This window comes from Ammospiza nelsoni, chromosome 8 (assembly GCF_027579445.1).
Source record: "Ammospiza nelsoni isolate bAmmNel1 chromosome 8, bAmmNel1.pri, whole genome shotgun sequence".
NCBI lineage: Eukaryota > Metazoa > Chordata > Aves > Passeriformes > Passerellidae > Ammospiza > Ammospiza nelsoni.
This window is the reverse complement of record NC_080640.1, coordinates 22,606,509-22,623,284: the sequence shown is the minus strand read 5'-3', so window position 1 is coordinate 22,623,284 and position 16,776 is coordinate 22,606,509. Positions and strand designations below refer to the sequence as shown.

At 35.8% G+C, this 16,776-nt stretch overlaps 1 protein-coding gene across 10 annotated transcripts in view; it reads left to right on the top strand.

Moving 5' to 3' along the window:
• The window catches only part of KCNMA1 (potassium calcium-activated channel subfamily M alpha 1), a 413,353-nt gene that overhangs the window by 286,155 nt on the left and 110,422 nt on the right, over positions 1-16,776 (top strand). For all 10 annotated transcript variants that reach the window (XM_059477360.1, XM_059477359.1, XM_059477354.1 and 7 more), the window contains exons 15-16: positions 3,539-3,648; positions 5,766-5,834. In XM_059477360.1, the coding sequence (XP_059333343.1) occupies positions 3,539-3,648; positions 5,766-5,834 (179 nt within the window). The remainder of the gene's footprint in view (positions 1-3,538; positions 3,649-5,765; positions 5,835-16,776) is intronic.

Here is a 16,776-nt window from a genome sequence, read left to right as displayed (position 1 = left end):
ACTTCTCTGTCAGATTTAGATATCCATATGCAAAGACATAACAAAACTAGACATAGATTCAAGCAGTTTGGTTGGGCTGGAAGGGCATTATGGGAGGAAATATTTTAGCTACATTGCTTTCACTGTACACATCCTTTTCAACTCCCATTCAAGAATATTCAAGGCCATATTGAGTTTAGACAAGGGATTATGGCTTTAACCTGGCACAGGACAGGATTGGATTAGGAATTAGGATGAAATTGTTTACTGTAAGGGTGGTGAGGCACTGGAACAGGTTGCCCAGAGAAGTTGTGGTTGCCTCACACCTGTGAGTGTCCAAGGCCAGTTGGATGGGGCTCTGCACAACCTGCTCTAGTGGAAGGGGTCCCTGACTACAGTGGGGGAGGTGGAGTGAAATGGTCTTTAAGGTCCCTTCCAACCCAAACCATTCTATGGTTCTGTGGGTACTTCCTTTTCAATCTCATCCATATTGTTTGAGATAGAGAATTGTAACATTAAACACCCTCAAAGACTTTGTCCCATTTTGTGCTCTTTCCATAGTGGTGAAGAGCTGATCTTATTCAATGCTAAGGAGCAGACTTTACATCTCCTTTCACTGTGCTATAAAGGAGCTGAATATCCACCATCCTTTGCCTTGCAAATAGCAATGAATAATCCTAGGTCACAAAGCAACTCTAGCATTTGTTCTCTGTCTTGATAGTGATGCTTAGATCTTGGCAGAAGAGATTTTATAGCATGAGCAGGTTCAGATACACTCAGTCTTTCATGTACCCATCATTACACTGAAGAGCAAATGCTATGAGCAAGAGTTCTTTTGGAGCTACAGAGCTCCTGATAATTACACTGCTGGGTGTATTAAAGGTTTTCATTTTCTTCTGACAATACTAATGGCTCTGCTTGCGAGAGCTACATCACTTTTTCATATCTCTGTCACCATGTCTCACTCAGAATTATTTTATGTAAATATATTTGCTGGTAACAATATTGTATCTGTATATAACATAGAGGAGAGCAGAAGAGTATCGTGACTTAAAAAAAGATTCAGATGAAAATTACATTTCTTCTCCTGGATTGCACTATGTAATTTTCCAGCTATTCTTCGTATTGAAGAAATGGCTAATTGAAGCAGTGGCTAATTTGTTTTGTGACTATCAGGAGACAGAATTGCAGTGCAACTTAGTCAGGGAGAGATAATAATATTTGCAGTACTAGAGAGGAATCAAAAAGATTCAGGCTGAAGTTGTTTTGGTAGTATGGCCCATTCTGGATAGGTTCCATCAGTTACCTAAACTTTAAAATATCATCACAAAGGCTTAAAGTAGTGAAGTGCATAATGACTCCCAAAGTATTTTTCCTCACGAAAGATACCAGGCAGGTGACCATCTGTCTCTTTGAAATCCCTGGGAAAATGTCGTGGTTCAGGTGGAGATAAAACAGAAAGATCATCTTTAGTCAACTGTTGCAATCATCTTATAATAATATTTTATAGCATCCCAAATATTAGCAACTCTTTTAATTCTATAATCAACATTTTGTGGTATTCTAACAGATCATATCTTAAATACTCCAATCACTTAATGAAGTTTAATGTAACACTAACTGGCATCTATGGAGGTTGGTCATTACTTTGGGAATGTTTGGTTTTTTCCAGTCCCTTCTTGGTCCTTGACTAAGGGTGAGTATTTAACTATAGACTGATCTGGAGTTCCTTCCTCTAAATCAAAACCATCTGCCTAAAGAAAAGAAAGCAAGGAAGGAAAGTCAAAAGGGAGATATGTAATGTATTTGTATATTTTTTTCCAACCCCAGGTGGTGTCAATGTAAGAAAAAGCCACAAAATAGACCAAAAGTTACAAACATGCCCTTGCTATCATTAGTCTTAGTTTTTTACCAAGCCTGGACTTTATCTCTCTTCTGTATACAGAGTTGCTGATCAGCAACATTTGCAAGCTTCCTATAAATAAAAGGGTCATAAAAAATGTGATATGGCTTCTCTGTGTGTGGTGGGGAATAACACAATGCAAATTCCTTTTACCATCCCACATGGCCTCTGAATGGTGAAACAATTTCTGTGGAAGAAATTTCTCCTGATTGTTTGCAGCCCACTTGTCAGGCTCTATATGATTTGGAACATCTCCATATTGCAATTTATTCTTTCAGTGGTTTACATCTCCAGAACTAAAGTAACTGATTACTTGGCAGCCTGTCAACAGGAGGAGAGAATAAAACAACAACAACAACAAAAAACCAACCAAAAAAACAAAACAAACCAATCAAACAAAAAAGGCAAAACCCAAACAAATAAAAAACCCTAAACCCTACAAAAACACTCCAAACAAAAGAAAAAAAAAAGGAGGAAAAAATCATTGTAACTTATATTTCACCAGGTTTCTTAACAAGTTTCTGTCCTCCTGTTCTTTAGAGCATTTTTTTGGAAAGAGTTTGAAAGACTGCCTTTTGGCTAGTTCAACATGAGAGAAAGATTGATGAATCCTAAATTAATAACCAGCCCGTGGAATAAAAATACAAACTTATCTAAAATACTATATTAAGTCCTGCCAGAATATTCCTGGTATGCTGAAATTTGAAAACCTTACATTTTTTGGTCCAAGAGAATCATAGAATCAGAGAATATCTTGAGTTTGAAGGGACTGACAAGGATCTTTGAGTCTGACTCCTGACCTTTTTCAGGACACCCAAGAGTCACACCATGTGTCTGAGAGCATTGTCCAAACACTGCTCGAGCTCTGTCAGGCTGGTGCTGTGACCTCTGTCCCGGGGAGCTGTTCCAGTGCCCAACCACCCTCTGGTGGAGAAACATCTCCTGATATCCTATACCTCCCCTGGGGTAGAAGCTGTTCAGCCTGGAGAAGAGAGGGTTGTGTGGAGATCTTGTAGAAACCTTCCAGTATCTGAAGGGATCTGCAGAGAAGCCAGAGGGGGATTCATTGTTATGAACAGTAGTGATAGGTCAAGGAGTAGTAGGTAAAAACTTAGAGAGAAATTTAGGCTAGATATTTGGAAGAAATTCTTTACTGTGAGAGTAGTTAAACACTGGAATAGGTTGCCCAGGGAGTTTGTGGATGCCCCAGCTTGGGCAGCGTTCGAGGCCAGGTTGGATAAGGCCTTAAGCAACCTGGTCTAGTGAGAGCTGTCCCTCCCCATGGCAGGAAGGTGATCTTTAAGGTCCTTTCCAACCCTTAACATTTTGTGATTCTACTATTTTTAAAAAGATAAAATTTGGAAACTTTTTCCTCACGCTCTCTACAACCTTATTTCACCACATGCTCAGTGTGCTTGAAAAGATTTCAGTGTATTATTTTTGCATATGATACTTGATTTACTGACTACAGGGACTCTGTTTTGAGGGTTTTTTTCAGCATTCTAGCAAATCCCTTGCAAATAAGCCATGTTAATTGCCGTAACAGTGTACTGACTTATGTGTTAAAATCTGATTCATGTTTAAGCAGTTGCTTGTAAGTTTCAAAGAAAGCTGCGGTTTTGACTCAGAACTCTGCCTCTGTTTCTTTGGTTTTAGATTGAGGAGGATACGTGGCAGAAATACTACCTGGAAGGAGTTGCAAATGAAATGTATACAGAATATCTGTCTAGTGCCTTTGTGGGTTTGTCCTTCCCTGCAGTTTGTGAGTAAGTAGAAATACATTTAATATGCAGAAATATTTACCTTCTTGTAACAGAAATCTAAGTTTTTTGCATGAGACCTTTTCACTCTAATGTGAGGACTCTAAGTCCTAATGTTGCTGCATCAGATAGTGTCTAATAAAATAAACATTAAAGCAATCACACTGAAGAATCTGAAACGTGGTAATGCCTGGTTTCAGGAGAGATTTGTAATTAAGTGATTGTAAATTAAAGCATAAATGTTTTTTGTCTTGAACAAACTCATAAACAATCTTTTTAAATTGAGTAATTTGCTCACAAATACTATCCTGTTATTTTTCTAATGATTCCCATTCTTTGAGTAGTGGTGGTCAGCATGACCATCTTGGCTTGTGTTCTGTTCCAAGGAAACTATTCATTAATTTAAACAGATGTCATGGAGTCATATAAGCACTGTGGCACTCAGAGCTCCATAGAAGTGGTTGCAAACCATTTGCAACAAGTAAAATATATGAGAGAAAAGATATGTCTGTTCAGTTATGAGAAAGAAGCACATAGTACATAACCATAGTGCAAGCTTCGTTTCTGGACACTGAAAAATGCTTAGCCTAGAATGAGTCTGTGAATGAGAGATTTGTATGCAAAAGGTTTGTATGATAAGTACTCTGTCTATGTAATCAGGTTAGTTTTGCACACTCATATTTCCTCTTTGCTCCATTCCTAGAGGAGGAAATGGAGAAGTAAAATACAATCTCTTATGTAAAGGAGGATGAGTATGCTTCTACTCCTCTTAACTTCCCCACCTTTCCCAATTTTAACAGGAGCAAAAACTTGGCATAAGAATGAGGGGGAGACAACTGTTAGACTAATATTATCCATTTATAAATTGTCTAGGATGTAGCTATGACAGAGCCCAGTCTTCAGTTTCCTGGTAAAGTTAAGGGGTTCTCAATCCATCCTTCTACTGTGTCAGCCAAACTCTCTTGAGTTTACTGAGGGAAAAAGTTTTTTACTGTAGGCACAAAAATTTGTGATTTACTGAAACCGGAAATCTCACAACATAATGCAGAAAAGTGTATTATATTCAGAATGAATAGTAGTCTGTGCTGTTAACACTAGCTACAGTAATGAAAATTAAATCTCCACACCAAACCATTTTTAACTGTGTCAAGTTTCTATATGAGTTTTTAGGAAGATATAACTGAGACTGTGTTTGACACAAAGCTGACATTCATTTATCTGTGCTGGTAGAATGGAGATAAAATAATCAAGAAAGAAAGGGTGCTTATTGAGATTTAGAAAGATATCTAAGTTTTGGAGGTCTCCTCAAGCACTTTAATTAATGAGTTTAGTGCATAGGTATTCTCATTAATGTAAGAATTGACTGCTCAGTTTCCAGAAGAGCCGAAGGACAAGGACAGCAAAATGTCCATTGCATTGGTTTGTGAAGAGGAAATTGAATCAGTGTAGTCTTAGTGTATTCAGCCACCTGTGAAATATGCAGACTTGGAGAACAGGCCTTGTAGTATAACTTTTAAAATTCATGCAGGCGATGACATTTTAAAAGTCTGAAATTGAATGAAATGTTCTGCTTCCTCAGGTTATTTGTCATAAATGCAAATCTAGGAATGTGATTCTTTTGTGAATAGGCTGCCATACAGTCTGGATAACAAAGAGTGTGCAGACACGGTGAGGATGGGACACTCAATATTGCTGAAGAATTTCCATCTTCTGATGTCAACACTAGGTTGAAGAATTAGATGAAATAGAAGTTAATATCAGTCTGCAAGTTCTGTTTATAACTCCACGTGTGTGTACTGTGTGAACATCTTCCAACAATATATTTTGAATATGTGAATGTAGCTCCTGACATTCTATGCCCTTGGATATTTCTGGACCAGCTGTGAATGATGTTATTGAAGATGAACTCACCAGTCTGTCTCCTACTAGTGCAGAGCCTTCTAATGTTTAATGTAAGACTAACCTTCACCCAGGTTCTAGGCCTAGCACTCTCCACCCCAAAATGTTCCTAATGAGGCCAGCATATCTCTGCAGTGATACTCAGCCAGTGGGAGCAGCCCCCTGCCCATGTGTGGTGTTGGTTGTGCAAAGGCACTGACTGCTGGGCTCTTGTCTCCCTGCAGGCTGGTGTTTGCGAAGCTGAAGCTCTTGATGATAGCCATCGAGTACAAGTCGGAGAAGCGCGAGAGCAGGTACGGCCCACGGCACCGGCCCGGCAGTGCTCGAATGCGCTGCCAGGGATTTGGCCTGCTTTGTTTTCCAGAATGAGCATAGCTATTCCTTGAAACATTTCAGAATGTAATTAGCATGCCGTCGCATTGCAGCATTTCGCATAGGCCTGAAAGGGACTTATTTCTGCCCTCTTCCTCCCTAAAAGTAACCCAAGTCAGAATGTTTAGTAAAAAGTGCAGTAGTACATGTGTCTCATCTCAGGAGTGATTTTACTTACAGAAAAGCTTACAATTTTCGTGTTTATAGCATATCATTTTTAATCAGACATCCAACATACACTACTGAAAACAGAAAAATGGAAAACAGATGTGATATCAAAATTCATTATAGCTATGTGTATTTTCACAATACAAATTTCATTTAAATTAGTTTGAGGGAACCAATTTAGATATGTTACAGGATAAACAAATATAGGGTAAACATAATATTTAAATAAAATTTAAATATCTGTTCTGACAAAATTTACATGAATAACATAATGAAACTGGAAAAGATTAATTTAGCCTTGAAATTACCAATTGACTGGCTATTTTCATTAACCAAAAAGAAAAAAAAAAATCATTATTCTTAGTACAGATTCACAGATGGGAAGTGTTTATTGCATTTTTGTTTTTGTGCAAAGGTTCATAGAAACATGATTGAACATTGGAGTCAATCTTCCATCACCCTGTCCATTAATGTTTCAAACAATATTCATTTTTATGTAACAAAAACATTATAAATGTTCTCTGAAACATGTGGAGGGTCATCTAAAAACATATGGCAACTAACTCTGAGAGGAATTTGATTCTCCTCTTCTGCAATTTCATTTTGTATTGCTGTAGTAGACCTGAAGTGATACATAGTAGTTCATCTTCTTTTTGGCCGCTAATTACCTTTTTGTGGCCAAAGGGCACTTTTGGGGACAATTGCTCCTTCTCACAGGAGAACCAATTCTATCAATTGAACTCATTTTACATTTTCTGTGGTTTTGAAAGTTTAGTACTTAGCATTAACTTTGATAGTTTTTCTTAATTAAAAAAATCTATAAAACTTGTATTAGAAATTTCATATGGAAAAAGCAGTGTTGCAACCATTTATGAGCATTTGCATGCCCTATAGTTGATTTTGCTGGATTCTTCCATATATTATAAAATGAAATGTGAAGTGGTGTATGTACTATTGCATATAATTTTTGATCACATTACGCTGATTAAGAAATCCTTTTTTTTACTATCAGATTTTTTATGTTGTATTTAGCTACTTTGGGCTCTTAAATTACTTTTCCATTGAAAGACCTCATTCTGCATTGGCTAATGTAAAACAAACAATCTATTCTTCTGTCTATGAACAATTTAATCTTTTTCTAGAAAAAGGAAAATACAATAATAACAGCAGTGGAACAATTTACCAAATTTTGTGTCTTCAGTATTAGGAAATATTTGGTTTCTGTTTTTCTCCTAACAAATATTGGCCAGCTTTATATTGCCATTACTTCAGTTGTCATTAACTTACATAAATGCTAATATTGCAGTCTTTTACAGTAATAACAGATTGTTCTTGGCTTCCATATCATTCTTTGCGTTAACTTCAGTGGAAGTTGGATTGAGTTCTTAATCAAAAGGTGATGCAGAGGATCCCACAAAAAGTAAAAAAGTGTGATACAATCATATATTTCTTACTTAAAGTCACACAGGTAACAGCTTGCAATAATTATTATAGTAGGGAAAAATAGAGCCTAAAATTGCTGGAAGCAATACTAAGAAAGAGATATTAACAGCTGGATTTGTTGAACATGTATGTAGAAAGAGGAGGATAAATAGGATAGATAGTCACATTTTCTTATAACCCTGATCCACAGCAATATCTGCTGATTTTATTAACCAGTGACAATTTTATAGTCACTGTTTGATCAGTCACAGAGCTACCTGCAGCATATTACTTTTCTACTTGTTCCTCTGCTCTTCAAGTCAAATATGTTAACTAGTTATTTGTGGTTTTCTGATCTTTTAGTCAAACCACAAAGGTAATGCAACAAAACTTCAGTTTCTCACCTCCTAAATATACTTGCATTTCTGTGCATCCTATTAAATGAAAAGATGCAGAATTAAAATAAAAGTTAGAATTACACAGTTTAGAAGCACAAGGCATTTTGAACAATGTAAATTTGTCATTTGTCAATTATGTTTGTTGATACTGACATTGGAAATATTTTATTCTGCTATTATCCAAATTTCTTCCCATAAATTCTTCATAAGGTGGGAGCTGATATGGATATGGATATTCAAGTTTTCAGTCTTTTGAGAGTGACAGAAAGTAGATACATGCTGATTTATTTTATAATTATACTTTGCATTCATGTTTTGTAGAACCGTTATGGAAGAAGTTTTATATAATTTAAAATTTAGAGAAAAAATGTTAAATATAGCTAAAAATTTAAAACATTATGTAGATGGCACCCTTTCATTAAAATCTAATACTCTAATTCTGTTTACTGTAGGAAATTTGAAATCAATAGTAATTAAAAATTATCAGAACTCTATCCAAGCTAATATTGCTGTACATGTTAGTGGCAGTTGAGCTTCCTGCCTGCAGATGGTTTTTTCTTCATTTTTCCTGAATACTAATAAAGCTACACAAAACAGAAAGCACACCTTGATAAATTTTGTCAGTTTAGGTAGGTAATTAATAAAAATTTAATAACAATGATTTTACACAACTGCTTAAAAGCTGATATTCAAGCCTAAGTATAATTAATATAGTTATAAATATGATAAATGTATATTAGTTTTCATATCATGGATAGAGTATCTAGAGTATGTTTATCATTTTACACAACTGCTTCTCATTAAGGTATCTTAAAGATTCATTAAAAACCCTATGATTAGATTTCTTAACCTTTGCCTTTATATATTTAATAACATTTAAATTATTTCTCAGCTATCAAAGAAATCTCTGACTTTACAGAATTCAATTTAGAGTTTCTGACTAGCTACTAAAGTCTGCACTCTAGTAACTCCAGCTCACAATATCAGTTAACCATTCCTTCATCTCTAATTGCTTTCTGGGAATGTTATAACCCGTGATTAAGAACAGGAAGCACTTAAATTATTTTTTGTCTCCCTGATGCAAGCCAAATACTATCACTTAAAAAGCATTCTTAGCTTATTTGGAAAGGTTTTTCTTTTTTTGTAGAAAAATGCAAAGGAAACATAGAGAACATGAACCTGAAAATATCCCAATGTTGAATATATAGCAAAAAATAACAGTTCAGAATTCCTCATCTGAAATCCCTTTTAGAGAGATTTCTGCCTTCCTTTCCCCCCTGTATTTTTATCCTACATAACTAAGCAAGAAGGAAAGCCTAACCAGGATTCTTCCCTCCTGCTCCCCATTTATACTCCACTTGTAAAATTTTCTCTTTGTCTATCCATATATTTGTTCTCATTCTCAGCAGAAAAACCTTTAAGCCTTGAAGACGTTTAAATAAAGGGTTTTTTTGCTTTTGCTTTGGTGTCAGTTGATTTCTTATCCAAGTGTTTGATTTGCAATTTTTTTCTTGTCGTTTGCAGAAGCCGAAAGCGGTATGCCCTCTTCGTTACCTTTCCTTCCAACCTCAATCCTACCTTCACTCCTTCTAACTTCAGGACTAATTCCTTGCCAAGAACACAGGAAGATAACATCTTTGTCTATCTTTCTCTGTATATACACACACAGATATACCTATACATATTCATCTATCTATGTGTGTGTGTATATATATCTCTGTGTATATATTTATATATGAGCCCCCAATCTCAAAGAGGAGAGAGAGAACAGCATTTTGTCTCTCCAGTGTTTCTTGTGATTCACGCACTAACTTCTTTGCAGGAAGTACAAAATAAAACAGGATTCATTTTTTAGGCTTTTTTTCCCCTTTGTGGAGTCATTGGTGTATCAGATTGTTGCATTTGAAAAGCAGATTTCACCGTTAATATCTCCTGTCCTCATTTTGACTGTATCATGACGATGTATATTTCGTCTTTACCAGCCCTTGTGCTGCCATGGTTGTTCATATTCACACCGTCATTGATGTCCTTCTTTCCCCAGTTCTTCCTTCAAAACACATCTTACAATATGGTCATGTTCTCTTGAAGTCTCATTCTCCATTAACAGCAACCAAATACCTGATTCTTTGCATTTCTGGTCCTGTTTTGAGTCCAGTTACTCATAATACAGTACTCATTTAATTTTTTGTACTGTTCCAGTGAAAGTGCCATGGATAGTTTATTGTATGTCACATTCATTTTAATGACATTTATTAACTCATTTATTAAGATGTTACTGAATGTATTTTTTTTCTCAGCTTTGTAGTTTTTTTTTTGAGGTGGCATGTTTTGCATTTTCTTTGGTGTACCATGCTGTGAGTCCCTCTCTAGTCTACATTCTATCATGCTGCTATTGGTTTGGAAGTAGATAAGGCATGCTCTTTCATATCCTTGTCTCTCCTCATCTCTCTTCCCCCAACAGCTTTTTTTTTTTCCTAATTGCTTATAGCAGTCTGTCTGACTGTCAGTGATGGTCTTTGGAGACCTGCTGTCATTGTCCAGACATTTCAATTTCCGTCTTCATTGTACTCTTCAAACTCTATTTTCTGTGTCTGTTCTGTTGTGTATGTTGTATGTGTTATGTGTATTTAAGTTTTAGTCTTACCTTCCTATAGTTTCTGAGTAGATGTGTGATAAGAGAGGTGGCTTCCTGTCAGTTTGGGATTATTGATATGATCCAACTGCAGAGAAGTTACTGCAACACTTAGCATCTCCAAGGATCTGCAGCTGTTGCACCTCTACTTTGCTTCTTGCTTTTAAGTATATCTTATCTTGTGGTGAAGGCATGTTAATGCTGGCATGATGAGCAATATGAAGAGGTGTTGTACCAGGTGAAGTTGCTTGCTCCCAGAATAAAGTTTATTGTTCTGCCTCATTGTACTGATAATGAACCACTTCTGGAACCAGAAGGAATAATTTAATTGTTTTCAAGTGTATTGAGTTCACCATCACTATTGAACTAGTTTGGAGTATGCCCAAATAAAATACCTCATGCACATCCTGTAGACCATGACTTAGGTGCTGTTGTAAAAAACTTAAGTCCTGGGAGCAACCTTTTATATGCTTGTAGTAATTAAGCTTTAATGTACTGTAGCATGTAATGTGCACTGTGTCTTTTGCCTTGTATTCTTTTCAGTGTCTTACTAGATTTTGCTGTATAGAGCATTATGAATTCATGTCAGTGATAGAGCCCAGAAAAAAGAAGCAATATTCATGAGTTACAGTTAGTGTGAGAACTGGTATGTGCACAACTCCCACTATGGGATTTGTGCATTTACACTCACACTGCACTTCAAAACATACCCTGAAAAGAAATATTTCCAACTACTTCTGTAGTTGGATGAATGGCGTGGTGTGTTTTAAAAGGCCATTATGCTAATAGTGGTACTTTTAATCTGGGCATAGTGTGAAACAATCAATAATAATAGCTGTTTTTGTCTAAAAGTATAGTAGCTATAGTAAATGATACCACATGATTTTGTTTTAGATAATGTATTTATAGTACTTAAAAATATTATATCTTCCTGATTACTAGATAATATTGCTGCTGTTTGAGTTGCATGGGGAATGGTACAGTACATCTACCACAAGATTTAAAGCAGGATTGTTACAGCTTTTGCCATACGTTTAGTCAAAATTTTGGTGTTTGTGTTTCATTAATTTCAACAATTGGTCTTTCTTTAGAGTAGGGTGATGGCAGTCACACAGGGAGCCGTACAGCTGAAAGCAAACAAACAAACAAAAAGAAGTAGGGTTCCTAAATCAGACAGGTTTCCTTGATGCAGGGATGAACTGCTCAGTTGGTCTCTGATAATGGATTTCATCACACCTGACTTTGTCAATCAAATTGTTAAATGTCTAATCTCCTGTTAGTTGTCCAAATTTAGTCCATAATTGCAAGGGAAGAGAGAGACAGTTCTTGAATGCATTAGAATTCGATCCTAAAGTAGATGAGATGAATCCCACCTTTAGTGCTGTCTAAAATGTAAAGTTGAAAGTAAGACCAGACAGGAGTGACTAGTACATAACAGAGGCATGGATAAGGAAAATCCTTAAAAGGCCTCTCCTGCTCCATGTCTCTATTGCTTGACCTTATCTGTGCTTTCAGTTTGTAGTCCTCATGAAGTGCTGCTAAAATGTCATTACCCTTTGCACATTTGCTGTGCTGTACTTGCTAGGCATCTCCACGTGCCTTTGTCAGCTCAGTTTAAAGACTTTCACCACACTGTTCCATATTATTAAGGTCCCTCTTTTGTTCTTCTCAGAGAAGGCTGACAGTTATGCAGATGACAGATCTGAGTGCCAGCTACTGTACTACTGTGTCGAGATTTAGAGTTCAAAGTTCCATCCATTCACAATTCAGCAGTAGTGGAAGCCTCCTCAGTTTCAAGCTGTGCAAAGCAAATTGTGGAGCCGTGCCACTTAGCAAGTGGCCTACCAGTAAATACATACTGCATAGTGATGGATCAGACTCTGACACAGACTGGTTGTTTATTCCCTGGAGTTCACCTAAAAGATGGCTGAATAGTCGAAAGCTACAGGAAACATTTTTCACCTCCTACTGAAATCTTTTGTATGCTGATAAATTATTAGAAGTAATGTTTTAAATATTTTTTGTATTTTGAAAAGCTATCAGCTTTCCATAACTTTGTAAGAGTGTTTTAGACCAAGAAACATAACTTGAGTGAAATATGTGTGATATTTGAAAGCAGGACCTAGCAGCAGAAATGAGTAAAAAATAAATAGCTAGAGGAATTAGTCTCACCTCAAATGTGAGTTCACAAATTGTCTTACAGTTTGAGTCTCCAATTATTAGGCTCTCCATCAATTACCTTTGCGTTAAAAAAACCATAGAAGATACACAATTAGTAAAGGAAATCTTAGCTTACTTTTAGTGCTTTAAAGGAAGATATAATATGGTATGCTTCAGCTAGGTCAGAATATTGGTGTCTTTTGGAGTCAATCATCCATGCACTACCAAAAAAGGTATTGAGCAGCACTTGTGTTCTGGAGTAGTTTCAGATGGATAAAGATGGATGAACTGATATTTTCATGTATCTGTATTTTATTGAAGGTAGCATGTATACTTAAAATATCAGAAAGATACAATTCAATAAGTAAGTTGGGCACAATTAACACACAGTGAGAAACATGAACAGATGTCTGTTCTCCCCTGTCATATGAAAAAGTCATCATGTCCAATCTGAAATTTTCATTGAATGTAAAGAAAACCATAAACACTTGTCTAGAATTTCTGTGACCTTGTTTGAGTTTTGGGGGTTTTTTTGAAACTGTGTATATTTCCATTTGTTTTTCACCTGCTAATATTTCTGTCAGTCTGGGAACACATTTTCAGCTGTGTAGATAATATTAATGATTCTTTCCTGTGTTTTAATTGTTGAGTGTAAAATTGGATGGGGCTTTGAACAATCTGTTCTAGTGAAATCTGTTCTAGTTACCATGACATGGGAGTTGTAATTAGGTGATTTTTAGGGATCTCTTTGAACATAAACCATTCTGTGATTCCTAAGAGTCCAACTGAATTCAAAGGTGATATCCACATTTTCAGTGTGGGACATTTTCATTGCTCTTAGGTGCATGACCCTGCATCTAGTCACCAAGTGAATCTTTAATAACAAACGGGGTGACTTTTGCAGATAAGTGTAAAACACAGATTTCCACAGTGCATATTCTATTCCACAAGTGGCTTCCTAATTGTAATATTATCAAAAAGTAATGGAACCGACTTCTCCTAAGTTTATGATGGTGAAGTACATTAAATTCCCATTGAACACATTAAATCATGTTTAATTTACATGGCTTTAATTGCCATGTGTCCTAAACATTCATGTGTGAAGGAGCAAGCAATCATGTGAGCCCTGTCACGAAGGGTTTTGTCCTGAGGGATGTATTTCTGGAATTGCAGTCATTAAAGAAATGATGACTACATGGTTTTAAGCTTGCTATTACTTGACTACTCTGTGTGATAACCTAAACTAGAAATGTTATAGAATTACAAATTTTGATCAAGATCTTACAAGATTCTAAAGTTCTTGGCCTTTCTTGCTTGGTTTCATGAGCTGATTTAGGAGAGAAAAAAATCAAGTTGTGCTTTATGTTAAAAAAATGTATTTGGAAAAAAATCAGTGTCATTTTCAGTAATATTTTTTCTGATGTGTGGCACAAAATGCATATGGATTAGCTATATGTATTGCTATTAAACCTTTTGAGTTTGTAGTTTTTCACCTTTTTGTTTGTAGCCTTGTATATATATAACTGAGACATTAGCTGAAGCTGTCTCTCCTAAAACTCCTATTTAGTTTACCATGTACTTGTATTCTCAACTATGAGGATAAATATGCATATTTTCATATTGAAAAAAAAATGCATCTCTAAATAACTGATGGATGTATTTTTCTTGGAATACTCAGAAGACTGTTTTGTTTTTTTCTGTGTTGTTTGTTCCCTATATTCTGTTTTAATTCAAAACGTTTCCCTTGCTGTAAATATTAGAGTGAGTGCTTATCAAAGCATAACTTCAGTTAAGGACACTCCAGGTGTCATAAGAAATAATTGAGTTGCAGCTTTAATAAGCAGTACATTTAATGTATCCATACAGCTCAGTAGAAATTGCTCATGATTTTGCTCTGGTGTGTATATAAGCCCAAAGCTTTATGAGCTTTTTCTGTAATTCTTAGCCAGTAGCAGGGATGGGGCAAATTAATTTTCATTTCCAACAGAAGCATTAACTGTGATCACATCTATATTTTGTAGTTATAGATACATTGTATTTGTGAAAGGAGGTATATGTGAATGAAGTATAAAATCTGACAAAAATAAAGTCTGTACACTGACCCATGTGAATTGATTTAATGTGTCTCAGAAAAACCTGAGATACAAAATCATGCTCACAATACATTGCATCCTAAATGAAGCCAGTTACTTCCAATTTAAGACTATGTTCCATGCATCTTCAAAGAACTGCTTCATTTGTTTATTACTTCATCAAATTTTAAGTGTCATTATGAGAAGTGAACATTTATAGATCTAGTGGTTACCTCAGTTTGTGGAGTTTGGGTTGTTGAGGTTTAGGTAGGATTTTTTTTCCTCTTTGGTATGGTTTATCCATATCCAAGAATTGTATTGGGGGAAAAAAAAACAGCCTGGGTCCATGAAAATAAATCTGTTCATCTTTTTACACTGAAAAGCTGTAACATTTATGTGACTTAAGAATCAATTAAGGAAATAAAAAGTATTTTTCAGATAGAGCAGTACCCATTTGTACCTAAGAAAAACAGCCAACCCAAATTACAAGACCTTACTTATTTTATAAGGAGCAGTATAATAAATACATGAGATTAGCCTCTATAGAAGATTATTTAGTTTAGCAGCTAAATTCTCAGTGTAATGGCAGGTTACTATGTACTAGCAGGCAGGGAGGAGGAAAGGTGGAGATTAAGATGGCCAGTACAGCACTCTGCAAGTGCTAGGAAGTACTTTGTGTGTTCAGGTGACAAAAGCTTGTGCAGGAAAGCTAAATTTGCCAGCCTATTTTTGACCTGAGTAACTGGTTTCACATGAAGAAATTCTTATGTAGTTGTTTCTTTTTTTTTTTTTTCCTTTATCTGTTTTATTCCATCTTAAACCTGTGAAATTGCATTTTAAACCTGCATTAGGTGGAAGTTTTCATTGCAACTGCAGCCATTAGGCCCAATTCGCTAACAAAGAAATGCTAGATATGACAAGAGATGATACTAGTTGGTGGTGGATGATACTAATTTAGCTGTGTAACTTTATTTTATCCCATTTATCTGTGTGTGTAATACAGGTGTTCCTTATACCATCAGTTTTCATTTTTTGCAAATATTAACAAAGTGTGCTGTGGAAATGAACCTGCTTTCTGTGGTGATACCTTCCAATTCCTGTAGTTCTCCTCTCCTTTTTATTTGTTGCAAAGCTTGAAACTGTGAATGAAGGAAAGGGAAGGATATCTGGGTAGATGCTTTCTTTGAGATTTGGTTTCTGTTCCAGCCTCTGACACAGGCTGTCTGTGTGAGCAGGAGATAATTTAGACCAAACTTTCTGCAGCTGATCTCTGATTAAGTATATTCATTATTTTGCGAGTCAGAGGCTGGGCTTTTGGAAATGCTGAGCATTCTCACAGCAAAAGTTCCTAGGAAGTCTATATGAGCTATGCAATGCTAAACACTTAGAAAAATTTGGCCTGTAGGCATCCCAAATTAATAACTACTACATCTCATAGTTACTTAATCTCTCCTCTGTAAAATGGGGTAATACAACATCTTCATTCTTCCTGTCAAAGAAATTGTTTATGAATCTTTTGCATGCTGTAGTGATGAACATTGCAGACTAACACATGAGAAAAAATATGATGCTGATTTTCAAGAGAGATAAATTACAGGAAGCCATGCCTGAAGTAATGGCAGTAAAACACCACTGAATGAAGTTTCAGATTGTGAGAAGGAAGAAGTTTGTGGGTATTAAATTAAGAACTGTATCATAAGGTCTACATAAAGGGGGCTGAAATATGACTTCATGACCAACCTTTTGAACTCATGAGCACTTTATTTTGTGGCCTGCATATTCTTGTCATAGGGTGTTGTGGGCATGTGGAATTACACAAAAAAATGTGCACATTATTAATCTTTCAGATATATTATGTTGTCATACTAATTCATTCCTAATGTGTAGAGAGTACTTAACATATTAAAAAAGAGATGTAATGAGATCCATTTTCCCTCCTATCAATGGCATGAAAGACTTTGGACCTTCAAATTTTAGTAATGTATGTCTGTTCAGCATTGTGCTTTATTTT